This window comes from Motacilla alba, chromosome 7 (assembly GCF_015832195.1).
Source record: "Motacilla alba alba isolate MOTALB_02 chromosome 7, Motacilla_alba_V1.0_pri, whole genome shotgun sequence".
NCBI lineage: Eukaryota > Metazoa > Chordata > Aves > Passeriformes > Motacillidae > Motacilla > Motacilla alba.
The window spans coordinates 23913912-23941551 of NC_052022.1; the positions used below are offsets into that span (position 1 = coordinate 23913912).

At 36.2% G+C, this 27640-nt stretch overlaps 2 protein-coding genes across 2 annotated transcripts in view; one reads left to right on the forward strand and one right to left on the reverse strand.

Moving 5' to 3' along the window:
• The window catches only part of ITGA4 (integrin subunit alpha 4), a 36820-nt gene extending 18948 nt beyond the window's left edge, over positions 1 to 17872 (forward strand). Inside the window, exons 14-28 of the mRNA XM_038142163.1 lie at positions 360 to 514; positions 1875 to 2029; positions 4713 to 4862; positions 6288 to 6364; positions 8598 to 8748; positions 9459 to 9557; positions 9991 to 10070; positions 10386 to 10472; positions 11068 to 11158; positions 11842 to 11949; positions 12160 to 12279; positions 13669 to 13788; positions 14309 to 14407; positions 14615 to 14734; positions 15573 to 17872. Coding sequence (XP_037998091.1) covers positions 360 to 514; positions 1875 to 2029; positions 4713 to 4862; positions 6288 to 6364; positions 8598 to 8748; positions 9459 to 9557; positions 9991 to 10070; positions 10386 to 10472; positions 11068 to 11158; positions 11842 to 11949; positions 12160 to 12279; positions 13669 to 13788; positions 14309 to 14407; positions 14615 to 14734; positions 15573 to 15665 — 1705 coding nt within the window. The 3' untranslated portion in view covers positions 15666 to 17872. The remainder of the gene's footprint in view (positions 1 to 359; positions 515 to 1874; positions 2030 to 4712; positions 4863 to 6287; positions 6365 to 8597; positions 8749 to 9458; positions 9558 to 9990; positions 10071 to 10385; positions 10473 to 11067; positions 11159 to 11841; positions 11950 to 12159; positions 12280 to 13668; positions 13789 to 14308; positions 14408 to 14614; positions 14735 to 15572) is intronic.
• Positions 17540 to 27640, reverse strand: part of CERKL (ceramide kinase like) — a 51665-nt gene continuing 41564 nt past the window's right edge. Inside the window, exons 6-13 of the mRNA XM_038142165.1 lie at positions 26633 to 26707; positions 25382 to 25559; positions 25053 to 25121; positions 24701 to 24726; positions 24509 to 24617; positions 21469 to 21565; positions 20091 to 20257; positions 17540 to 19281 (exon numbers count right to left, since the gene is read on the reverse strand). Coding sequence (XP_037998093.1) covers positions 19200 to 19281; positions 20091 to 20257; positions 21469 to 21565; positions 24509 to 24617; positions 24701 to 24726; positions 25053 to 25121; positions 25382 to 25559; positions 26633 to 26707 — 803 coding nt within the window. The 3' untranslated portion in view covers positions 17540 to 19199. The remainder of the gene's footprint in view (positions 19282 to 20090; positions 20258 to 21468; positions 21566 to 24508; positions 24618 to 24700; positions 24727 to 25052; positions 25122 to 25381; positions 25560 to 26632; positions 26708 to 27640) is intronic.

A 27640-nucleotide genomic window follows, 5' to 3' on the forward strand; every position in this document is an offset into this window, starting at 1 on the left:
TGTTTCAATACTTTTGTAGACCATACAATTTAATTCTATTATTTAGTGGAATTTATTAAAGCTCAGTAGTTTCATTTAACCTCATTATATTCTTGATATTTTGAACTTCACTCATTAGGCTCTAGGAGGCTCTACAAATGAAACATTTAAGTAAACACATTGAAAAAATGAAAATATCATTCTGTGACTTTTTGAGGTAAAAAAAATTTGCATACAACTGTTTGAAACTATCTGAAAAACACAGATAACTTTAAAATTATAATTCTAAAATATAAAAATACATTCTCAGGAATGGCTAGTTTTTGAAGAGATTCTGTGAGCTATATCTGAACGTTTGTGTTACTCTTTTCTATTCTTAGAACAAAACCTGTGATAATTGTTGAAGGTTCTTTAAAACATTCTAATTCAATAAATCGAACTAATTTAGACTGCATGGAGAATGAGCAGCCTGCCACCTGTATGAATTTGAAGATATGCTTTACCTATAGAGGACGAGAGGTACCTGGTTATATTGGTAAGCTACTGGAAAAATAATCCACTATATGTATTCATTTCAAGTGCACCTATTTACAGAATAATGCTACTGGCATTTAATAGACCATTAATCTGGCTTCAGTATAAAATGAAAAGCTGAAAACATGGATACCTTTTTTATATCATGATTATCCTAGAACATCAGGCCATTACACTTCTGTTCAATTTGGAATAACAGCACATCCCTGCTAGAACTGCTGGAGTTACTTGGAGAGACAGCAGCATTAAAAGGGTGATATTTAGATGTCCTCCAGCAGCAGTCTTCTCAGGCATGGACCAAACCAGATGGGACTGCTGGAGGATGCTGCCTTCCACTTAGCAATAGAGAGAAAACATTCCTTCACAAACCAGCTCAAGCAGCTGATCATACCATTGTGGGGCACTTTGTGAAAGAGAAGGAGTCCCACCAAAATTAGTAAAAAATAAATCTTGTATTTTATTTTATGTAATGCGTATTTTGCTTTTGGCAAAAAACTGGTATTGCTGGAAGTGGTGTCTTTCAGAGGGAATATTCATGGTGAATTAATTTAACACAATTTACTGTCTAGATTTGACTGTGTTGCCTGAGTGCTTTAAACCTGCTTGTCATGTGCTATTTGTAAACTGCAAACAGCCCTGCAAGTACACGGGATATAAAATTAAATTGCCCAAGTCTTCTGTGTGAGAACAGACAATAACCTGAGGGAGCATGTTTCAGAGAGCACATGCAGTGATGAGCTGTAAAGTTATGTGTCTTTTGATCTTTATCAGATCTTTTGAAACTCATATTCATTTTGAAAGATGAGCAGTCAGACTGGGTCACCCTGGCTGGACGTGTATATAAGACTTTTTAATTTAAAAAAAAAAAGTACTAGTAGAAATTGTAGTTAACCTAACCCTTGGCAAAAAATTAGAAGTAATAGCTCTGTAATGCTCTGAAACTTGGTTGCAACTTGTTATAGAAATTCATGCTAACTTAAATAGAAAGAACTGTGAAGTTAAACAATATTTGTCAGTGTTAGTTGACTTAAATGTTTATTGTAAGTTACTGTCAGCCCTGTAACTAACTGAAGTGGGTTTTCTATAAATAGATTTGGATAGAAAATATAAATGCAACCTGATAAACTATCCCTGATATAAATGCATGTATTAGGGAACAGCCATGAAGCAATTTTCAGGGTACCAGAAGTTTTTCTTAGTATGGATTTATGTAAGTGTTTTTAAGCAGAGCATTTTAAAATGGATGTTACAAAATATACTTATGGAAGTGAGTCAGAAATTGTAATTTCTATCATAAACTCATTACAGTCGCAACACTTAAAGATTTATAACCTTTATTTTCCCTGGGTTTTATTTTGTAGTGTTGCTTTATAATCTGAGTGTTGACGTGAACAGAAAAGAGGATACACAAGCAAGATTTTATTTTTCCTCCAATGGAACATATGATACAATCTCAGGCAAAGTAAAGATTTACAGCAATATTACTGCCTGCAAAGATCATCCAGCATTTATGAGGGTAATGTAGTTTTCAGTATGTATTGTCTTGTAAATCCTTTGTTCTCCTTTGAAAAGCAGACCTGCTGCAAAAGAACCTATTCTGTTTGTAATTGCATCACATAATTTTGGAAGAAAAATATTTGTATTCAGAACTTCCACAGTTAAAATATTTTAATTCTGATGCTTTCTCAGCTTTCTCTGAGGAAGTCAGTAGCTCTGCCATCTCTTACATTGGTGAGATGTATAATAATAATAATAACCACAGTGATTAAGTTGGACCTTGAGCATTCTTGAATTTTTTTTATTCATTTTTCATCATTTTAGTCATTTTTGATGATGACAGGTCATGTATAGATTGAGGCTGGTTTGGAGCAGCCATGAATATATAACATTCATATTCTGCTGAACATTTCTGATGGAACTTTCTCGTGTACTCCTTAATGCAAAGTCTTAAAACTTGTAATTTTTATGTTTTGTCATCTGTCACTCTATCAAAGAACACGTGTATGGTCTTGCTTCTGTTTTTATTGTGAGTAGATAAGGTAGACTCAGCTAAAAAGGAAGGAACCCATTCCTGATCTATAGGAAGTTAAATGAAGATGATTGCTAGCAAAGTCTGTAGTTCAAGGTTTATAGTGTGGTGTGCTTTGTGAATTTGCTGCAAGGACCCAAAGGCTGTCAGGGTGTGAAGAAGAATATTGCTTGGGCTTGCTTGATTTTTTTTCCCTTCAAGGAATGCAGCACTCACCCCTAACCTGAAGGTGGAAATGGGATAGGAAGAGCACTCTTGCATGACCTATCCCTTTGAAAGATGAATGAGGGACTTGTCTTGAAAGAGGAATAAAACCTGTAATCAGGACAAGGATATAATATTTTTAAGGCCATTCAATTAACAAGAAAAAATTAATCACTTTTATTCTATCAAACATCTTAGAAGCTTGTCCTCCAAAACAAAAATTTTGGAAAATCTTGGAAGTCCTAAACCACAACAAACAATAAAAATCAGTGAACACAAAGGAACCACATTTTATTAAACTCAGAAAAAAATACTTCTCTCCTGTCAGACCTTATGTAGGAGGGAGGAGAGGGAGTATTTAGATGTAAGGGGAAATAAGGGCAATAAAATAATGGACTAGTTTGCCCAACGTTTTCTTTAAAATACTCAAGGTAGCAATTCTGTGACCTTTTGAAACAAACATCTGTCAAGGTGACTGATGCAGTTGATCCTGCACAAAGGCTGGAAAAGAAATTTTATTTTCTACAGCTACAGAAAAACCTGCAGGGAAATATTCTTCAATGTGTTTTTCTTCTTCCTTGATTTCCCTTACTTTTTATTTTGTGACATGATTAGAAGCCAATTCTTCATCATAAAGCTTCAGGGTAGAAAGGAGAGCTTATGTTACCTACTGGAAAATTTCCCAGATGCATCTCAACTGATAGCTGCACCTAAGTGAATGTTCCTTGCAGGAGCAATGGCAAATTGCCACTTATTTTCTAATAGTTTTGTAAACGGAGATGTGATTGACAGCTGACCTTGTGCAGATTGCTGTACCAGCATTAGCTGGTATTTGTGTAGGAGGAAGGAATTGATTTGCCTCATCACTTCCTAGAGTCCATCATTAGGGGTTTTTTCCTCCATAGAATTCTTTTTTTTTTTTTTTTCAACTCCTAATTAAATAGCAATATAAGCATCTCCTTCCACCCACTGAGGTTTCTGTGCTTGTATGAAGCTCCTAAAGTTAAGTAAGTGTGAATGTCTGTCAAGTACAGTCTTTGCAAGAGACAATATAAATTTTATGTATTTTGAGTAAAGGCTAATTAATAGCTAATTAGTATAATGGAAGTAATATAAAGCAGATGCAGAGAAGACCTTGTGGAAAATTATTACAAATTAGATAATATGTGATTTGGCCAACACAAGCTTGCAGATAAGAATTAAAATAGTGGCCATGTGGAAGGACAATCAGTGTCTGTCTATCCCCTACACTTAGGGAGTAATTTAATCAGGTTTGTTACTGTTGGTGCTTCAAGCTGTTCAGTTTTCACAAGTCGGTAGTTGGGACTCTGATCTGAACATTCCTACACAGGCAAGGCTTCATGTACAAAATAGTCATTTATTGAGGAGTTCAATCTTCTTAATACAGAATGGGAAATAAAGGGGCAGAAAAATAAAATGCAGTCACGACTTGATTTAATTGTACTGTGGGAGAACTCCTTTTGATTTCATATGTAAATACCCATTGGTTTGTCTGGCCTCATTCCACTGGTTACCTTTCTTCATTTTAGCCCACTTTGTCATTTTCTACTTGGGCAGTGCAGCCTTTCATGGGTGTGTGAGGCAGGGTTATTGACAGAAGTAGGCTCGCTATTCAGTAAGACATCTCCTCACAGAAGAATCATCCATTCTGAAATGGCTGATGCAGTCATTGGACATATTATGCCTTTATGCCTTTCTGATTGCCTCCTTCAGCAACAAAGATGTCTGGGAAAGTATATTATTATATTATAAAATATATAATATATTATTATAATATATATAATATATATTACAGCCATATTCCATATGGCTATATGGAATTATTTTACATGTGAGAAATAAGTTTTGCTATTTTAGTAAGTTCTGGGCAACCTTGTAACTTTAAAATGTAAGCATACATGTTTTGTCTTATATGATTAACTCATTAGGTTTCCAATTTTCATAGAAAGATGTAAGGGATATCTTGACTCCTGTACATGTTGAAGCGAGTTATCATCTGGGGCATCATATTCTACAGAAAAGAAATGTTCAAGAATTTTCACCACTTCAGCCTGTTCTTCAACGCAGGAAAGAAAAAGATGTTATAAAAAGCAAGGTTAGTGTATGAGTTCTCTTTTTTTCCAATGCAATGAGTAAATATTCATGTTTTAATCTCCAGGTAAAAAAAGCTTCACTGATTCATAGCATGCGAAAGATTGCATTTTCCAGACCTACACCTAGGGATTGTGTCTTGATATTAATTAATAAACCAGAATGCTAAAAAATGCCTCATTTTTTGCTAAAAAAATCTTTGCAAAACTTGTATACAATCTGTATTATGATTTAAAAATAAAGAAGGTATGTGCAGAGAACTTGCCAGCATAAATAGTGCTATATATCTCAAAACCCATATATGAAATTCACTCTTTGAAATATCCATTCAACTACACAGTGTGAGTCACCTTCCACTATAAAATTGTACTTTAAAATTATTTCTGTGTTAAATACACAATATCATGTTGGTATTAATCTTGAAGTGTTGATGTTGCTGAAATGTTAGTTCTGTAAAGGTATTGCAGGTTTTCAAATACAAAGTTTTTGAGGGGAAAGAAAGAGTATATTCTTTATAATTTAATAATTATGAAATTAACTTTTTTTTCCCAAAAAATCCCAACTTATTAAGAGACTTTGACTTTAGTGAAAGTCAGAATGTACTGAATTTTTAACTTTTCACAATGGTAAGTTCCCCAGAAAAGTGGTCAGAGCACTAAGCCTGAGTTCCAGAAGTATTTGGACAATGCTCTCAGGCACAGGCTGTGACTCTTGGGGATGCCCTGTGCAGGGCCAGGAGCTGGACTCAGTGATCCTGATGGGTCCCTTCCAACTCAGCTTTCTCTGGGATTTGTGTAACTGAGATACAGTTGGCCGTCAGAACTCCTGAGATATGTAAGAGCTTCTTTTAAATGTCATGTTTTGACTTCTCATTTTCATTCAGAATTTTGTTTTAGAAACCTCAGAGTTAGAAAGAAAGAAAGAAAGAGGGTGATGTTGAATGCAGTGACAGAAATGTGCTCTATAACATACTGATAACCAAGGCAGGGACACCTGCAACTCGTGGTGTCTCTGCTCTCATCAAACCTTTCTAACAGTAGGATAAGTAAGGGTTGTGTAATTAAACTCTTGCAAAAATTAATGTACAGTATTACTGGAGAGACTGCACAGACATCAGTTCTGGGTCTTCTAAAACATTCTGCCCTCCTTGTGTACTGCTGTAAAAATTGTCTGAACATACACCCACAGGTTTCACTGTGGCAGACTGAGTCTGGAAAGCCTCTTCACTGTTACTGTGAATGCACAAAATGTATTTGGAAAATGGAAAATCATAGCTTGATTGAATTGTACCTTAGCAGTAAGAGCTATTAGACACTTCCTGGTGCTTAGTTACTAGATGATGAGCTTCTTTCTCTGGAAATACTGTTACTCACTATTGGAAGCATAAGACACTGAAGTGCATTTTTTTTTTTTAATTTGGCTTTTACAGTTTATTTTTGCAAGATTTTGCTCCCAAGAAAATTGTTCAGCTGACTTGAGAGTTTCTGGAAAAGTTGTTTTTCCAAAGTAAGTATAATGTGGCTTTTATTTTTTTGGACAAGATTTAGTAAGATTTTACTTAAATTATTCTTTGGTCTTTGGATATAAATCACAGTAATCTACGAATTCTCAGGACTCCCTGAAAAAAAACCAAGAAGTAAAGCTTCTTAATTGAAGACTATCTGTAAACCATAAATCTTCCAGAAAATGTAACATAAGTCTATATGATTGAAGAACTGTCATTGCATAATTAGAAGATTTTACAGCTAAAAAAATACATCTTAAAAAAACATAAATTTGTGTTCTACACTTCATATATAACTGGGCTAAGATAACACTGCACAATGCATACTCAATCTGCAGACATCATAACTAAAATTGTAAAGTTGACAAGCTGTTGGTTATTTCTGCTGCTCTTTCTGGATATAGTGTCCTTGCACTGTATGAAGTCTCAATCAGCAGTATAAAACTGTGAAGATATAATATTCTTATATAAAAGAGCCACTTAATTATTTTAAGTTGTATTTTATCATCACAACTTTTTCCTTTATTGACTATTATATTTCAAAGTAAGGAATGCAGATGAGCAAAAAGAGGAATTGTAGCTGTTGTGAATTCAGCTATTTAGATATTTTACATGTAACTTGGATTTTCTTGTGTCATTCATCACTTTTGAAGTCGACTCCACTTAAATCAAAATACTAGGTTGAACAACCTAAAATGGTATCAAAAGATGCTGACAGTCACCTAATGCAGATTAATCCCACCTGTGTGATCCTGAGGACAAACTTGGTCATCTTCATAGATTTCAGAGTAAGATGAGTATCTTTCTGCCCACTTTAACATGTGGCCTGTAGCATGAGTCTTAAGCCCTTTGATTTTCTTAGGCTGGATGGTTATTTTATTTAAACTCTCATAAACTTCTCAGAAAGAATGGTTGTGCTGCATTTTCATTCGTGACATTAGAAATGCAGTTCTGTAAGCATTTCCAAGCTCTAAGAAAGGTACAACATACCTGCTTGACATTAGGCCCAGTAGCAGATTTTCAGTGTAAATAAATATTCTAAATATCTTGATAAAGTGTGAAGTATCACCTTAAATTACCTTGTGCCCCTAGAATCTCGATTAAAAACTAGTTAGCTGTGAAGCAATAATTTATTTTGTCTTGACAGAATGCATTCATTATCCTTGAAGAGCAAAGCAAACACCTTTGGCTTTAAAAGAATGAAATCAAGTAGGGATGGCAATGTAATGCTTTATTTACAGAGTAACAAGTCTTCATGTATACACTATCATGTTTTGTTTAAATTGCTTAGATTTTGGCCTGCTCTGTAAGTTTCTAGTCTGCATCATGCATTTTTTAATGAAGAATGAAATATGATTACCAGGGAAAAGCTCTAGTTCAGCTTTGTTGTAGTCCCAGATGTGCACCTGGTGCTTTTGTGTACTCGTGTGTTAAGCTGGGAGGCATCTTTGTGACAGCATATTGTTAATGAGCTTGGCTTTAACGTGGGTAAGAGGAGTGAGTGGTGGGTATATAAGTGCTAAAACAACGTTCCAATTTAACCTAAACTTGACAAGCTACCAAAATGTTAACATTGTGTTTTTCTTTAATTTGCTTTTGTCTTGGAACCTATCTGCTTATGCAGTGCTTTTGCCTTCTGTTGCTTTTATAAGTGCCAGCTTCTTTCCCAAAGGTGTTCAGTGACTAATGCTTTGGTTTCGAGCCAGAATATCTGATAAATGTCTATTTCTAGGCACCCTTTCTACAAGTCTTAATTAAACTTTAATGTCAAGCTGAAGTTTACTTTTAGCCCCCAATAGGGAGTCTGTACTTGTAACATGAATATAGAACATTACATAGATCATAAGAGAAGCGTGTTCACGATGCCCCTCTTCATATTAACTCAATCCCACATCTTGAGTGCAAAGAGTGAATGTTGCAATAATGTCTGAAAGTACTGTAGCAGTGATACATGGCTATTCTGGCCTGTAAAGGAAAGGAGTGGTCTTGTAAAGGCCAGAAGCACAACTGCACCGGTGACAGTTTCCTTGCTCTCTCATTAACCACTCCAGGCTTTAAGGGGTGACCATCACATCCCTGGTCTCCTACCTTAGCCACAGAATTGAGTAAAACCTTCCCTTACATCTCCAGTTGAGCTTTGTCAGAACCAGCTTGAAACTACCTAAAAGAGCAGCTTTGCCTACAGGCTGTTTCTAGAATTGCTTTCCATTTACATTATGATAATTATTTTTATAGGCCTTATGAGAAGAAAACGTACCTTGGTGTTGGAAGTGTGAAGACTTTATTGTTGAACATTTCTCTGCTTAATGTTGGAGATGATGCATATGAAACTCTCCTCCACATTCAGATCCCCAAAGGTCTTTATTACATTCGAGTTTTAGAATTGGTAAGGGAAAAAAAAATCTCAAACAATAATCCTTTGATATTTTTCTTTTTCAGCTTGGTGTTTTTCAAATTATGTTTATGAGTTGTTGAGTTTCTTTAGATACTGAACCTATGACCCTTCATCAAAAGCTGCCAAAACATCGATTTTTACATTTTTGGATGTCCAGCTACCTAAATCAAGTGCAATTTAATCAATACAGATGACTTACATAATTTCAGTAACAACTAAAATGAATAATAAAAAAAAGTTTTACAGTTCTTTCAGGATGTTATGGCTGTTTTTTTGGCTGATGATCATCTTTTTGGTGATCACAAAGATCTCATTGAATCTTTTTCCAAGATACACAGGCTTATAAAAGGTCATAAATCCAATTGTGCTTTCTTTCTGCCTTATAAAAATAACTGTTCTCCATGTAGAATTCCCCAGATCCACCTTTGTGAATTGGCTTTTAACGTGGGTGGGTCTGGGTCTGGTGCATGTGCCTTTGCTTCAGTAAAAGCAAAAAGCAGATGAAGTAACTGATAGAATAATCAGTATAATCTGTTATTTTAAAGTGGTCATGGGTGTCCTGGATATTTGCATCAGTGAAATAACAAACACCTGGTTCAGGAGAATATAAAGCACCCAATTTTAGTGTGTGCATGTAATTTGTAGTGTCTGAAAAAAACACCTTTTTATTTAAATCACTAGTAACTTGTCCTTTATTTTAGGAAGAAAAACAGATACACTGTGCAGTATTAGATAAAGAAATTAATGCAGTGACACTTGAGTGCAGTGTTGGCTATTTATATGTGGATCACAACTCAAAGGTAAGCTGTAAATGAAGTTCCTAGCTTTAGAAACACCCTAAATATGTTATGAGGATTTTCATAGGGGGAAACAATCTCTGAACTCATCTTCATTCCCAACTAACATCTCTTATCATGTTGGTATCTGTATCTCTCCTGCTACTTTTAAATGAATTGCTTAAACACTCCCTGGAATAATTCATTAAGGGACAACAGTGTTTGTATTATGCATTGACTGATTGTGCTTGGCTTCTAGACAAGAGGGCTGACTAATGCCATGGACATATGTGTTAGGTCAATAGAAAGGGTCTAGAAGACACAAAAAGCAAGTATTTCCTTAGTTCTGAAATTTTTAGGGCAGGGAATTCTAAATGAGCTTAATAAAATATTTGCCTTGAAACTGTGTCAAGATACACTATCATTTCATATAAGGAAAATTTTATGTGTTCTACAGCTGGATTATAGTTTCCTCTTGGATGCAAGCTCATTAACCAGAGCAGAAGAGGACCTCAACATCATCATTAATGCTACCTGGTAAAGTTTAATAAAAATTTCTCAGTGAAAAATACTGCTAGCTTTGGAAAACAGGTAACTGGAAAGGCTCAGCAAAGCAGGATTGCAAGGAAGTAAATTGGCTGCAAATCAAATAGAGAAACTACCAAAAAAATAGGTGATATTTAAATAATAAGTAGGTTTCTAATGTGGGGGGCATTAATGCCTGACATGTTGTTACCAATTAAATATTTTTATTTTAATAAGCTGAAAGGTCTGCTTAGTATTTCTTAGAGAAATAGTGTATAGCTTATGATGGTGCCTTCAATACAGATTTTTCTCTTTGCATTTTTGTAGTAAAAATGAAGATGGGGATATGTTGCTGGATAACACGCTAACTTTACGTATACCTCTAAAATATGAGATCGAGTTAAATACTCATGGGTGAGTCACTTATTGGTATTACCTGCACGTCCACAGAACTGCTGTCTTGTTACTGTTCTAAATTCACTGAGTTTTTAAGCAGAAGTGTCATGTAGCTAAAAAAATCCTGGGACTGAGTTAGCAGAGCTGTGTTGGGCTCTGACTTAGATACTTGTAAGAGTTTTTTTTCACTACTGTGAGATGAGACCATTGGTATCTGTGGTGCTTCAAACTTGTCTCTGAACAGACTAACATGCTTTAAAAAGTGGAATATTTTTTCCAGAAAGATGTGTTTAATCAGAGCATAGCAGATCCTCAGATTCCTTGCTTAACATGAACCATACTCTGGGTTTGTTGTGGGACGTTCATGAAGCATAGCTTTGGTGAGGATTTATGACTTTTTATGATTCATCTGCCTTTTTCAGAGGAAGGAGTACAAATTTAGAGGGTTTGTATTCCAAAGGCAGATGATTTCTACTGTGTGTTCCTAGATTTACTTAAAAAGCAAACTTGGGTGTTTTCTTACAACCAGTCATACTGGAGGTAGCAAGAAGCAGAAAGTTTTGCTAATGTTATATAGGAATTCTGTTTATTAACAATTTCTAAACCGTTGTAGGTTTGTGTCACCAACCTCATTTGTTTATGGAGCAGAAGAGAAAGATTCATCAGTGACATGCATGAAGGAAAATATCAACTTCACTTTCCATGTAAGAGTTTTCCTTTGTAACCCCCGTCATCCTTGTTTTGAAGGTTAATGTTTAGTGCATCTAGACAGTCTAGGCAATCAATAAGGAAACTTTTAAGAGTACAAGGGCACCATGAGTAATTTTTGTGCATTAGTGATGGGGAGTTGTTGTTAATCCCTCTTAGAAAACTTTTTTGGCCTAGCAAATCTTCCACTGAGTGATCAGATAAAAATTTCCTAACACAAGCAGGATTGAAAATGGCAGAGCAGTTCTGACTTGCCAGTTCTTCCTTTCAGAAACACTTCAAAAGGAATTATGTTAAGCAAAAGGAGTTAGGAGCTTCTTGTAAGAGTACCTATAGCATGAAATTTGTCTGCAGTGGATTGAAAGCAGGAGTTTGGACATAAATCTCTCCTAGTTCCTTTTGCATACTCTCCTGGCAGGCAGTCTGCATGTCCTCAGGTACTCATCACAGATTAGCACTACTTACTCATCAGCTTTGGAGGAGGGAAGGGCTCAGTAAGCCCACAGAATGGATGAACAAGATGTTGACACTCCTAGCACAATCCACTTTTGTGACAACATCCAGAGCAGCTGCTACCCCATTCTCTGCAGTTTTATGTATTTATATATGTGCAGTTTTGTTCCTTGAATAGCTGCCCTTGAAGTTTTAACTGTTGGACTCTTCACCTCTTCCCCACAAGGTTATCAGTGCAGGACCAAGCATGTCTCCAAATACCAGCTTGGAAATAATGATACCGAATGCTTTTCCACCCAGGGACTCCAAATTATTCAACCCATTGGATATCAAGGTAAGCAAAGGTTTCTTAATGTATTAATAGCTGTATGAATTCTGTGAAAAAGAGAAGCAGAGCAAAGTCAGCTAGGTCCTCAGTCTGTGTTTGATTTGCTCGCCAGGGTGAAGCAGAGTGAACTAGAACAGGATCATCTTCAGCCCCACACGTTTCAGAATTCTGGAAATAAAATTTACATGTTAATAGTCATGTTTTATTTATTTTCAGACAACAGCTGGACACTGCTCTTATAATAAATATCCCAGAGACTGTACTGCAGCAGAAAAAAATGAAAACATAATAAAGGATGTCATCACTTTCTTTTCAAAGCCTACTAAGAGGCACATGGTAAGGTCTGTCTTTTGGCATCAGTGGGAAAGGACTGTATGGAATAAGCCTTAAGAAAAGAATGTATCTTATATAATGAAGTCACAGAGCCATTTTCCAAGGATGTGTGGTGGGACCTGTGGTAAGTTCAGGATAGTCATAGTAACTTCAGTGAAAGGGGTGAGAACTGAGCTGAGAAAGTTGATTAATGACACATCACTGAAGTCAGGGTGGATGACAGACACCTACAAAAAACTGCCAGAGGGGTATGGAACTGAATGAGTAGGCAAGCAGAATGGCAGAGGAAATTCAGTAACAAACAGAAAATGATGCATCAGGGAAAAACATGTATTTTAATTACATAAAGTATGCAGATCAAATATTCATTGTCTTTTCCTCATCAAAACAGTGCCATCAAACATAACTAACAGGAGCCAGGTAAAAAAAAAAACCCGAATGTTAAAAATAACTGAATTCCAAGGAAGACTATACAAGTTAATGGCAGTCAAGAATTACAAAATATGTGGAAATCTTATTTGTCTGGGAAGCAATTAAAAATGTTTGGGAGGCTAGGAGAATGCCATACATGTGTGGCCTGCTCCAGCTCATCCCTCTGTTCCTGCTCACAGACCTGCTGGAGATGAGGCACTCTACTACACAGTCCAAACCACAACTGCTATTGTAGCATTGCATTGCTGAGGCTTTGTCCTCATAGAAATCTGTTTCCTGCGCCTTGTCTTTGATAAAGTACAACATTATTGAATCTGTCATCTTAAAAAATAACAAAAACAAACAAAAAAACCCTACCTATTTTTAAAAACTGTTAATTTGGGACTTTTAAGTAAGCACATTACAGGAAATACCAGCCAATGATTGAGATACAGCCTGCACTAGAATATCCAGTCAGTATTCAGCATGGTAGTCTTGGATAAACAATGTTAAAGTTGTAATAAGCATAATCATGTACAGCCTTGTGCTTCTGTCTTCTCCAAAGCCATGTGAAGTGGTGCTAGTTGTCAGTGTACAAAAGTAAGGATCAACCAATTCCACTGTTTGCCCTGGATAGCAAAGAGTTATTGTCATTCATCATTATTGATAAAAGCTAATTTGAAATAACAGTGTAAAAATAAACCCTAAATATATTAAAAAATTATGACACTTGTTCTTTTTCAGTCTTAAAATAACAGAATTTTTAATTAAAATGACATGTGTTTTGTATAACAGTTAGGTTGGTCTCTTTTTACTGTACCTTTAGCACCTCTGGATTGACAGTGATGGATGACAACCTCAAGTTATACCCTGAGTTTTCAAGAATAAACATGAATCCTTTTTAGTCAGTTCCTATTGTCTTTAATGCTAAGATTATATAGTTGATGATGTTAAGTTTTAATCTTTCCCTCCCTTGTACAGTACTGCATGAAAAATGACAGCCTTTGCTTACAAATACATTGCAAGCTGGGAAACATGGAAAGTGGAAAAGAAGCAACTGTTCACTTGCATCTGGAGGCTACGCCTTTACTTCTACAAATGGTAACACATGCACTTTTCATACTTGAGGGAAATTTTTCAAGGCATATTTGCAGTATTCCCTGCATATAAACTCAAGGTATTAGTATTTGTTTTCTAACAGTGAAAGATGATTCAAACAAGATTAAATCTAAATTTTCTAGGTTTTAACCTATTTTATGTTGCCAATGCTAAGGCTCAAGGTGATGTATGAAAAAACAAAAATATGTATTTTAGTTTGTCACTTTATATTTATGGTATGTATTGCTTTGCCTATTCTGGCTGGGTTATGTAGGATGGGGATTTAATTTCAACTCATAATTGTATTTTTCTAAGAAAAGCAATGTGGATATGGACTTAAGTAAAATCCAACCTGGCTTCATTCCAGCTTCTGGTACTGATTTGTTTTGTGCTCAGAAAAAGGCACCACTGTGTGTTTGTGTGAGATTCTGGTTATGTTAGCAGCTGCGTTATCATTTTTTGCTGGGCAGGAATCAGTGTGTTAAAGTTATTTTTTAAAAGATTTTTTTTTTTTTTTAATCAGGATGATGCATCAGTATTGAAGTTTGAAGTAAGAGCAACGGCCTGGCCAGAAAAAAGTGCAAAAGTTATTGAACTACATAAGGACAAGCAAATTACATATGTAAGAATTCTCTTATGAATTTGTGATGAACATGTTGAAGTAGAAAAACTAATAGCAATTAATATTGCACAATTCTGTACATACCTATACACCAGCAATTAATATAGTGTTAATTACTTTTAAAATTAATTATTTTTAGGGGTTTTTTTGTAGCTATTCGGGAAAAACCCCCAACAGTTAGCACTAAGCTTATTTTCTGTTTTTCAGGTCTATTTGGAAGGCGTGCACCACCAAAAGCCAAAATACCATGTTACTGTGCTAATTATTTCCCTCGGTTTAATAGTTGGTGTTACCTTGTTATTGATTCTTTCATTTATATTATGGAAGGTAGGTTTTTAGTATTCCTTAGTTGCTTCAAGTGAGGAATTCATACTGTTGAAGGACTTTTGGATCTGGGTTAAAGAATAAATAACATTTTATTACATGTTCTTTCAAAGAAAGATAATTCCTCCTGTAACTTGGGGTTCTTCAAAAGTATTTCTCCATTTTTTCATTTCATTTCATCTTCTGCATGTTCTACATTTTCTGTTCCACAACACCACAAATCCATCTACAATGTTTTATTTGGTATCTCGTGTTTGTAAATGATGTATGTATTTTAATGATGTCAAATGGATCATTTTTGTGCAATGATGCTCCACATTTAATATCACTTTACAAATGATGACTGATAGTTTAAAACACGGTTTCATACCAGTATGAAATGTTTTAAGATTTCAAACTGCAGCATCAATACTAAAAAAATTCTGTGCCTAAGAGAACACTAATAAGTCTGCAGATCTCTCACAAGTGATTAAGAGTTTGTTAACTTCTTTACCTACATGGAGACTTTCTCCATCCATCATTTTTACATGGACATGTAGAAGTGAAACTAATCTAACCAGGACATTTTATTACCATATTTTTAAAAATACTGGATTCTGTGAACTGTTAAAGTTCACAAGCCCACGTCTTTACTCCATTCAGGAGAGCATTAGCCTCCCAAAAATTAAAAGAAGGAAAAGCAAACCTACTTTTTTGATTGATGAGTAACACTTGGTTACTCAGTGTGACAAAGCACTGGCAAATGCCATACTTCATAAATGCCACACATGGGCGTTTTTATTTTAATTAATCTTTTATGGTTTAGATTTGCTGACAACAGTCTCCAAATTATGTATTTCAGATTGGCTTCTTCAAAAGGAAATACAGATCAGTCCCTCAAGACACGAACAGAAGAGACAGCTGGAGTTTTAAAAGTGGGAACAAAAATGACTAAGATAGCAAATAAACATTTGATTTTAAAATGAAGAAACTAAAATTCAGATTAATTCACAGGAGAAACACCAGCAACAAGAAACCTAAGCCTTGAACTTACTTGCTCTATCAAAACATGTTTTATTTCCTTGAACTGTATGGAGGATACACCTGACAGTACTGTTCTAATATGAAAGTGGTAAACCAGTTTGTTCTGAAGTCTCCCAGAAATATTTGAAATGCCATATATATCTGGTTTCAAACAGACAGAAGAACACTAAAGATAAAGAGAAGAAGAATTACTTACCAAAAGGAAGTATTTGGAGAAAGTAATAACTGTGGCCAATCCTGGAAAGTAAGATCTCAAACACATTAACTTGAGTTACTATATTATTTTTAAAGTTCCAATAATATTTTGATCAGGCATTCAAGAAGAAATCCTCTCTCATCTTTGTCTGGCATTTTACCAAGGGCAAATTAGCTCAAACCCATAGGACTGTAAGTAGGACACATGGACATAGAAAACAGATCTCAGAAGCTCTGGGCTTCTGTGGGTAACCATGTAAGCTTTGGCTTCACAGGCACAGCCACATCACTGAAGGTACTCAGACACCCAGGCAAGCCAGAACCAGGAAGGTGAAAGGTGAATTCAGAGCAGGGAATTGTGTGGGGTAGCCTGGAGATGCAGCTGTAGAAAGATTAAAGTATTGGAGATTATAATTTGTAGCCATCCATAACATGGTACTTGCAAGCACGATAGAATTACTTGTTTCATCCTTTCCTCAGACAGTGCTGCCATAAGGTTTTGGACTTCTCCAATGAATTATTTCTATGTGGGTTTCTTTAAAGCAAGTATTTATTTTTATTTATTTGAAGATTTTTTCTATAGAACTTATTGTAGGATTTAGTGCTGGCATTCTTCCAGAACCTGAAAAAAAAAGACAGGCTTCAGCTGACAAAACAGACACATATACCCAAAAGATTCCAACTGCCGACCATAATGGGCCAAATTTTATCTTTAGATTAAGTACTTTAGAAAGTACTTAATAAGGAAGTCACTTGGAGAGCCAGCTTGGGTTCTTGGAAGGTGTCACATAAATACTATCCAAACAGGCACCCTCAGCAACCACTCGGCAGAAAGGCAAAGGACTGACCAGAAACATGGCTCAAACCACTGCTCTGCTACTCCAGGAAGTTTCTTCAGCTAGCTAAGTTTGCACTGCCACCTAGCTTTGGTGAAACAGCACAAGCCACAAGGGAAACAAACCTTCTTTGGCTCCCCAGAACAGCTGGAGAAGGTTCAGCTTCTTCAGCAACAGAATTTACTGCAGCAGAAGGACAGAGTACGGCCGTGAGGCTGGGCCTTGGATGTCTCTCTAAACTGCACTGAGAATGGAATATCACCTGTACAATGCTTCAAAGCTGCACCATCCATCCTACGGGAACTAGTCTGAAGCTCAAACCCACAGCAAGTGCCTTCAGCAAGCACATCTGCTACTAGAGTGCTTGTGCCATAAAAGCCATGTTGTCCACAGACTCCAAAGGTATTCGGGACCATTTTGTAACTTCCTTTCACGTCAATTGTTGCCAAAGATGTGGATCACTCCAAAGTATGTTTTCCTCTAATATCTACAGTGCAAGGACAAATGAATGTGCATATATTTTTTTAAAAAGTCAAAATAAAGTATGTCAAGGATTAAATACTTTCTTGCAAATCTGTGTGAAAACTGTAGCAAAAAATGCTTACCTTCCAAATGGCTTTAGTGAATTTTTTGCACTTTAACCAAAAAACCTTTGAACAGAAATTAGCTTGACATTACAGCATACTGTGAAAAATATACCTCAGATACTGGAAGAAGCATTCATGTTCTTTTAAGTACAAACAATGCAAGGAAGTGAAACAAAAGCATTTTATTTATCTTTGAAATAGTTTACATAAGTCGATACATGTGAGAATGATGCCTTGGAAATTGTACACTTTCTATTCAGATTTGATTGTTAACATGTATACGTTGGCTGCCTTTTCTTAGGATATGAAGCAAAGTTATGAAGCTTTTATAAACCAGGTTGACAAAAAATGAATGTACAATGTCCTTATGGTAAGATTATAAAGTATTACCCAACTGAATTTTATTAAAAAAAGGCCCAAACAAGTTAACAGGTGAATGCTGTTCGTTCTGCAAATTCAATTCTTTTGTTAATTTTCATTTAATAAAGAAGTTAAATCTACTAACTGTGGCTGGAATGCCTTTTTAAACAACTTAAATCTTAGTTTGAATTGCCTTATGATGTTAAAAATATTTGATGGGATAGAGTATAAATTTTAAGGGGAGACTGCTCCCTGTGACTTGGACAACAGGCAACAGCTTGGGTTTAGGAGCCAAATCCTCATCTGCAGTACTTTAGGTGCAGTGCTCAGTCCTGTGTATTTATCACAGATAAGAATTTTTATAACTTTTTAAAATCATAGTAGCTACAGATCTCTTATAAAGGCTTAAGCCCTTGATTTAGCAACATCATACAAAGACAGGATTTCACATTTCACTTGACTGCTTCCTGAAGAAAGCACCCAGAACAACTCACTCTTGCCCTGACCCAGTGCAGCCTTGGTTGTGTACTGCCTTCTGAGTGACTCCCAGAGGAGTGACCAGGAAAACATTCGTTATCCATGGTCCTGCAAACAGCAAAACATGGTTGCTACTTTTCATCTCAAAGGAAGCCAGTTCCCAGAAAAAATATAGTCTTCATTTGCTGTCCTCTGAAATAATTGTCTTCAATATTAAGTAAATTACCAAACAAACTACCACTCAAAAATTATGTTCATGCCCTATAAGGAAATTACAAAAATTTAAGTCAACTCGTAAGTAATTTATCACAATTTTAGTTTCAGCAACAACAAAAACTATGCTGAATAATGTTTCAGTTCTAAGACAGAAGAAAATACTAATTTTATACAAAGAGCAGTTTTTAAAATATATTTTAACAAAGGAAAGCCCTACAGGACATCAACATATTCTTTTATTTTATTTGACTAGAAACATTTTGAGAGCAAATATATTAAGGCAACATTAAAAAATCATAACTAGAAATAGAAGTACTTGCTTAAAAAAATAAATGCATACATTTTTATTTTGCCACCATTCTTCAGTTGGAGCTGGTGAGTAGAGGTATGGTTGTTCCCTGTGCTGAACTGAGTTACCTGAAAACATGGATAGCAGCAGCAGACTTAGAAGTATCTCAGTCTAAAAAAATCTAGACTAATGAAAAAGAAATTTCTTCCATTCTGATGGACACATCTCAAACCCCAAATTTGTAAGAGACCAATACAATCAATTTTCACTTTTTCTTTTTAAAGCCTAACACCTTCAATATAGTTAAACAGGACCTGCTAAAAAATATAATTTAATAACAATTTAAACCTAGAATTAGAACAAACCCTAACTCTTACCAATAAAGCTTCTGCTACAACTGACAGCAGGACAAGTCCAGACCTTGGAAAGCTGTGCATAGGGCTGAGAACAGGATTCTTTATTACAGAATTTCGAGTGTGTCCCTTCTATATGCAGTTGCACGTCACTTGGGAGCTCTCCAGGACATCAGTGTTCACTCCATAGAGATCAATAAGTTGAGGATGCACCCTGTGAAGCAAGGAAGTCAAACTTTATCAATCAAGTGTCATCAACTCTTGCAATGGGTGTGCTGATTCTTGAGGTTGGCAAGGAGAATGAATAGGCACGAGCTTTTATATGGAAATAAATCAGGGTGGGTTACATTTTGATAATTCCTATAGGTTCATCTTTAGAAGAATATATTATATACCCTACAACATGATCTGCCTTTTATTTTACAGACCAGACTTACTCTGAGCTGTGTGCCTTCAACTAATCCTGTGTGCATTGCAGAAAAATGAGCTGCTGCCCACTTAATTCCACTGATAATCCTCCTATTTGCTATGTATTTGTAGTCTCATTCTAAGATGCTGGATATGGAGACTATTCTCAAGCAGCATTAAGTTTTCCACAAATGAAGTACTACATGTTTTTCTTAACCTTACACATGCTGCTCTCGAATCCTTATCCCAAAAGGAGCTCCTCATGGAGACACATTATATACATCTGTTCTCCAAGAACTGGGAGGGTAAAGTAGCAGGAAAGAAGAAACAAGAAGTAGTAAAGCAACAAAAAAGAAGAGAAGCTGATGAAGCACCAGGATGGAAAGGCCATGTGAGTTATGACAAACCTTTCCAAAGATGAACGCAAGGCAGCCAAGGCAGAGGCCCAAACGATGGTGGAAGGGCCAGACCCTGCAGTGCAAGCAGTTCCATGTAGGAGCATTTAGAACACCTGACTCTGGTACCATCTGTGCTCTACAGAGATGTAACACATCTGGGATTGCAGCACTAATCTGTTAGGGGTATTTGGTCCCTAAATGGGATACTGAACCTTACCGGACATGAACTTCTGATGCTTCCTTCATTAAGTCTCCATCTATATTCCAAGGGTAGTTTCCTTCTACATTCAGACACACATTTTCCTTGGCATCAGGTCCACTTTTAAGCCTTGGCTGTACTTTTACTTCTTCAACTGTGTAGGTCTCAACAAAGGGAAAATTGAACTAAACCAAACACAGATAGACAGCAAATGAAAATTAAAGATACAACGTGGTAGCTTAAAACAAAACGGGTTACTTGAAATCAAAAAGCTGGAAATTTTTTTTTCCAAGTAGGAACATTTAACTCAAGCTCTGACCACATGAGCCCTTATACATTCCAGCTAGTGTTTATAGATTAATGTGGTGGTTTTATGCTAAATAGTGCCTCAGAAAAAAAAAAAAAAATAGTGTTCCATTTGTATTCCTGTATTGGATTCAATCAACCTGCAGATAAGGGGGTATATTTTGCACATAACAAATACTTTCAGAATATGTGAAAAGTCCAAGCAGATTGTTTCCTGTGCTCTGTTCATCTTTACCAGTCATCTTGTCCTAAACACGGCTAGTTAGAATTCTAGTAAATGGTTGTCTTAAGCTTGAAGGAGGGCCTACATCTCCTTGTCTGATTTGTAACTACAAAGGCAGAGAGAAAAACAAGACATTCCTCAAAAAGCATAACTGGAAAGCTTAAGTTATTTCCTCAATTCAGCCATTTGTGCTGTCATCTGGAATTGTCACTCATCTCTCCCCCCAGACTCACTGGCTGTAGATTAATTCAAACCCAAACCTTCCTGTTACAGTGATTTCACATAATCCCAGAACTCTTGAATGAGAAGCAGTGTGCTTGGGCCACGCAGTGGGGCTCTAGACAGCAATAAGGTCTGTGTTTGAAGCTTCATTCTTCTCTTCCACGACAGAATTATGACTACAATTTTGAAATACAGTTCTGCAACTAGATGGGATGAATACCTGCTAAAAATCAGTGCTCACAACCCATTGCTACCAGCACAGCATGCCATGACCTGCTGAAATTACCAGCTTTACCAATTTCTGACAGAGCTGTGTGATGCCCCCAGAGTTCTGCATTCTTCATCTGTGTTCTGCACAAATTCAGACACAGCATGTATTTCCTTATTGTGGTGGAAGGGCTTTACACCCATAGAACTATGGTACAACACAAACACAATTTAAACCACAACAGATGGACTGAAATAGGCTAATCTGTATTAGTCTAGTGATTTAAAAAAAGAAAAAAAAATCAGATAAAAAGGGGCTAATGTATTCTGACAGGAAGCTAAGTCTCCTTATGAGGATGCTAACATTAACTCTTGCAGCTTGTCTACTTTCACGATTAACTGTTCTTTTTATAATCACCAGACAGAAATTAACAGTACCTGATTTTTTGCACTGGTGTATCTTTTCAGATGCTTTATAAACTCTGTTCGAGAAGTATTTTGTACAACAATAAGAGCCATGCTTCCATTGTTCAACCTGAAAAGCAGACCAAAAAGATAGTTATATTTCATCATTAATTTGGAAGTATAGCAGGCTCTTCAATAGCCTAGATTAGAAAGAAAAATTTTTAAAAGCCTACAAGAGTGAATTAATAGGATAGTCTCAATGGTTTTTCAAATCATTTTGCTGAATTGCACCCCACAGATCAATATAAATTATGCACTGAAGTTATTCATCATCAATATATTTATAACATACATTGTAATAATACCTTGTAATCCTTTATCAATAGCCATAATTTCTTGAATACAATACATATAATCTAAGAAAAGCTTGCTTTTCTACTTAACAGATGGTTTTTAAACATCAGGGATCACAAACTTCTCTTTTTACTTTTCTCTCCAGCAACAAATTACAGTTACCATAAGTGGTTTGAGGCAGAGTTGTACCCAGAAAACAGTGCCATGGTGCATGGAAGCCCCCCCAGCACAGACCCAGGGCAGATGGACTCCCCCACCCCTCCACCAACACCCGTGCTGCCCTAACAAAGGCTTCCATCTCCAACTCACACTCTCATAGCAGTTCTTAGTACAGTTCTATTTATGCATTTCACAAAACAAAATAAAAGTTAAGGACTAGAGTTTTGTACGAGATAAAACAGTCATGTACTAGAGATTAAACAAGAAGAGCCCCCACAGGGCAGATGCTCAGTGGCTCTCAGTATCCAGTCGCCATGGGTATTTTAGCATCTTTGAGAAATGGGGTCAGACTGTGAACCAGTGTCCATTCCCCCATTCCTTAATGGAATGTACCTGGGCACAGAAACTAACAACTGGAATATGCATGCAAACATGCCTAAGTCCCATTTGAGTTACAGAGACTGATCAGTGTTCAACAAGAGTATGTGATGAACAGGGCAACCCCTGCTGAGACTGCCTTCTGGAGAGACATGGTGTATTTCCTGTTTTCTGCACGTATATCTATTTATTTATTTATTTATTCAGCATCTATGTTAGGAAAATATCTTAAGGGTGTTTAAAAAAAAAATTACTTCCAGCCTACCAGCGCTGAAAGGGATAGTTCAGATAGCTACTGAACAGCTGCATCAGGAATGTTCTCTGACTATGGTAACAGCACTGTCTGGGAGGGTAATTGTTACATAAACATTAAGCAAGTCACCTGGCCCAGCAGTACTTAGCTGATTCAGGAAAGAGTGATGATGACATTTAAAAAGTTGCCTCCTTATGATATTTGTTTCAATAAAAGGGCACAGCAGACTACTGGGCATTCAGCACTAGGACCTTTCATCTTTAGAAATGACTAAGAATTCTCATTAATTCTCTAAAAAGCCCCATCTGCAGTGAAGCACAACATCTATGCTGTGAAAAAGACATCCCACAGGGCTCACACAGCACAGACAGTTAAATGTATCTGGACAGGTTTCTGCAAATTTAGACCAGTGTAACTGGAGTTACAGGCAGCAGCCAAAGCTTGCACCCCACCTCAAATGTCTTCACATGGCAGAAACCTCCTGGCAAAAAAGGAGAGAGAGGAAACCTACATGAGTTCCTTCCATAGTGGGTCTCGAGTCTCTAACAATCAGTGCCACGTTTTTGTTTTCCATATTGAAAAGATTACAGTCAATATGTTATTCACTATGACAAAGGAAGCTCCTGTTTGAGTCTATACCCTTCCTACTTTACTAGCTGACCACACTTCAAGACTATTTTTAAAAAGAGATGAAAGAACAAAGGGTATTCTTACAAAAAAATAGGGAGATCCACTGAGCAGCTACACTAGGAGAGAAACTGGCTCGTTCAAACCTGCAATAACTGCATGGAGTTGTCACAAAATTCCCTGTCACCGAGAAATGGGGAAGAACAGATAAAAAGAGAAAGCAAGCCAAAATTCTCATCAGAATTTTCCAACTGACTGGAGTATAAAAACACTAAATGCAGAACAAAGTTCCTTAGATGGGATAGCATCAGAACACTCTCTTGAGGACTGTGAGATTAGCAGGACCCTGGGAGCAAAGAAAACTTTCAAAGAAAACATCTCAAGAGTTTAATCATAAATAATTTGGTTCTACATTGTTTCCAAGAAGTCAAATTCTACTAAATAAGCCAGTAATTTTGAAGAAAAATACCTCATAAATTCTTCTCTAATTTCAGCTAGTGACAATGCAAGGAAAGGAAAGAGACTCATTTCACAAATTTCCCTGAGTGTTGGGGGGTTTTTTGGTACATTAATGCACACTCACTCTGCATTCTTTTTCTGAGGGAGCATTTTGTACTTTGCATACAACTACAAAGTTTGTACCTGCTATTCTGCTCAACTGCCAACTGGATACAACAGGTACAAATATTTACCACCTAAGAACTGCTTTGGTCAGCACAAAGCAGGCTCTCAACAAGAAGCTAAAGGCAAAATGAGTCAATGTCAACAACCAGGTTACATACTCCTTTGTTTCCCCAAACCCTGCATGTAGAAGCTTCATTTCTCAAGTTCTGAGGGCAATCAAACAAAAAATAATGATAAGAAAAAGACAAGTGTGAACTTTAGTCCTTAATGACATGAGAAAGACTCATATTTCATTTTTGCTGGCTGTAGAGCAGAAGACAAGGGCCACTTTTACATTTGAAAAACTAAAAGTAAATCTAAGGGCGAAGTTTCCCCATAAAGCCAAATCCTATGACAGATGACTGCTCCATGACTACTACTTAAGTCAGACTTGCCAACTAATTTAATCACAGCAATTATCCACTCATAATTCTAGTTAGACTGCTTGACCTTATTTGCCTGATCCAAAAACTGATTACAATTCCTGGGATTATCGAGTCTGCTGCAGTCTACGCTCCCTCCCCCAGTCCAGAGGGACTAGACTACCTAAACATAGGCTCATATTCTCGGAAAAGCCAAGGTCTTAAGGTAAGATGTCAGAATTTATAGACATGACTAATTCTCTAAACCCATACTGACCTCGTATTAGGTGCCAAGCCTCTTGGTGCCATTGAACACAGACAAGGGATTGCCATAATGCTCACATTCAGGAAGTGACCCTGAATTTTCTGCCATTGATCCTTGCTACCTAAATATAACAGAGTAATTCTATATTACTCCAGTTAATCAGCCATGGTTCACTTTTAAAAAATCCTAAAAGCAGAAACTCACCTTTTTTCAGTCTTTCTTTCTTCTTTCTAAAAGGGTGGAAGCATGTAGGTAAAAAAAATTGAAGTCATTTGCACATTTAGGCAAAATATACTTTATAAAAAAAAGTATCATATTAGTGGAACTGAAAAAATCAATAATACTGAGTGGGAGACTACCTTGAAACAAGATCCTCTATAACAGTCTACAGGAAACACTTTACAATATGTACAAGTTTGCAGTTGTCAAAATAAATATTTTTAAATATTATAGCACCTGTGGATTAAATTTGAACAAAGTAAAGAATCTGTACAATTTTATTTCTTCAAAGACACATTTCTGTAGCTTTGGAATTGCTTGAGTGAGTTTTACTTACCTGTCCTTCTCATGAGTGTCTTCCTGTGGAATTTGTAGAGGGAGAAATGATAATTCACATTCCTCTGGCCTAGAAAAGTAATAACATTTACTAGGATGGAAACCAGTATTCTGACTGTTAGATACACTTTTATCCAAGTTAAGATGGTTTAGGAGATTCTGAATGTACAGAATACCTCCTCTTTAACTTGTAAGAGGGATATGCATCACATCTGAGTTAAATCTGTCTGCAATTAACATAAACTACTGCTCTGTCTTTATGAGATTTATTATTTCCTTTTCCTCAAGAAAATAACAAATTCTAGAAAAACGTAACATCTCTTGGCATACTTGAGATCTGCCAGGGTTTTGACAAAAGCAAAATCCCTCCTCTGGCTGGAGGGCATCCAGCGGTGCTTCTCTGCCAAAGCCAGCGTCCTCGCCCCAAACCCAAACATGGCCGAGAACCCAAAGCGCAGCAGCTTGCTTGGAGTGCTGAAAGTACACACATCTACGGCTTGAATGTGTCCTAAGTTTCATAGAGAGAAAAGAGAAAAAAAAGAAATCTATTTTTCAAATGACATGCAATTTACCATTTCTTTTTCACCTACTTTAGCTGGGGCAAAAACCCCTCCAGACTCCCCTCTCTCTAAGAAATGAATTTTACTAATCAAAACCAGAATCAATCTAGATAAAATTAAGACTCTATCAAAGCAGTAATTTCAAATGCTTGAAAATGTTAAAGCTATGGAAAAACATTCAGCTACTTCATTATGCTGCAAAGGGTCTGACTCTTAATTCTATCCACATTTTCAACAAGTAGAATCAAGGAAAATATAATATTGCTAATATTTGCATAAATCTCTGCAACCATTTCACCAAATATATGTCATGACTGCACATTGTACTGGAGGATATATGGGAACTCCTAAACATAGGTTTTAAATGCATTCATCTTTACAGTTATAAACATATCATTCTGTTCAAGATAGGATATATACACTTTTTTTAATAGACCTTGGGCATCTTCCATTGCATTCAGTGTCTCTGATTTTTAAAGAAAATCAGGTTTAGATTTTGCCTGTAAAGGGTTTTGTATACGACTTGAGAAACAGAGCAAAGACTCTTCCACTGCAGACTGCAAGACCAAGAGAAGAGATCCTCAAGAGGGACTTTAATCTTTTTTCTCTTTTTTTTTTAAATGTAAAATAAAATTTCTAAAAAAGACTGCTTCAAGAGTAAAATTAACATTTTCTGACAAAGTATTTGCTATTTCTGAGACCCAAAAGTGAGATTTGCACTAGCAAAAATCCCTTTTAGCATAATTACATTTTCACATTCAAAACTCATTTATTGTGCAGACCCAGTGGTAAATGATACAGTTTTTTCTATGAATAAAGCTTTCTTATAGAAACTGTTAGTATTTTTTAAAAAATTCACCTGGAGCTAAAACCAGGATAGAATCATTTGGGCTTAAAAGCCTGCAATATAGGTTACAGTTACACAGCAAAATGCTATGTCTTTACTGAGCAACAGGTTATGACAAACTCCTACACACTGCTTTATTATTTGTACTCCAGTAGTGAATGTAAAAATATTTACCCATTACAATGTGCAGTGTCGCTGTCACTGCATGTTTAATACCATAGAGTGTATGGGCCAAAATATTTGTAGTACCTGTAAAAATGAAAAAAAAAAAAAACCTGCTGTAAAAAAACATGAGAGATACAGAATAGCCAGAACAAATATACACAGCATTTTTAATAACTGCATTTTCAAAAATATAAAGCCTGCCCATAAATTGTCTTGTTAACAGCAGAAATGCTGAATAGTATTAAATTAAAACCTTTAAAACTTCCAGAGGTCTAGAAAATCTTCTCTGCAAATTCATTCATAAGTGCCATAAAAACAAAGCAGTGAGAGAAATAAGCTTTTCAAAATATTGCCTGCTTGGATTTTTTTTAAACCATCTCCTTAATCATCACTTCTTACATACACAAGTGCTGTACTTAGGAACTGGAGGGTAGATTATCTAATAAGATGTATTTGGGGAATACTTTTAGGTTGGTAAAATAATACCCAGACAGTGTAAAACTGTACATTTTTTCAAGCCAAATGATATTTAAATTAGTCAAAGATAGCTGCTGTGCTTCTTGCAGGCTACATTTTAGACTCCTGGAATAGTGAATAAAATTAATTAGTGCACATCAGCTTCAAAAGTAAGAACTCAATGACTGAAAAACAGGGAAGGCAGAATGTGACATCTGACAAAGAGGTGACTTGCTCTCATTGCACCAAAACTGATCCATCTCACTTTTATTTGTCACTGCCTGGACACTGGCAGCCAGTCATTCTACCAGCCACCAGAGAGAAGAGAAGAACAGATTTTGAAACAAGGGAGTGAATGAATCAGGTGGTAAATAGAAGAAAAAGTCAAAACCCAGCAATGTCAGCACAGAGTTGAAAGAGGGAGTGGAAAATCAGCTGTCAGTTTGTAAAAGAAAGAAGCAGAGTTCTGAAGGTCCATAACTGGAGGTGATTGATACGTCAAGGCACTTTACCTGGGTAAGAAACATGGAAATATATATGTAAATTCTGCCCTTCTGCTTT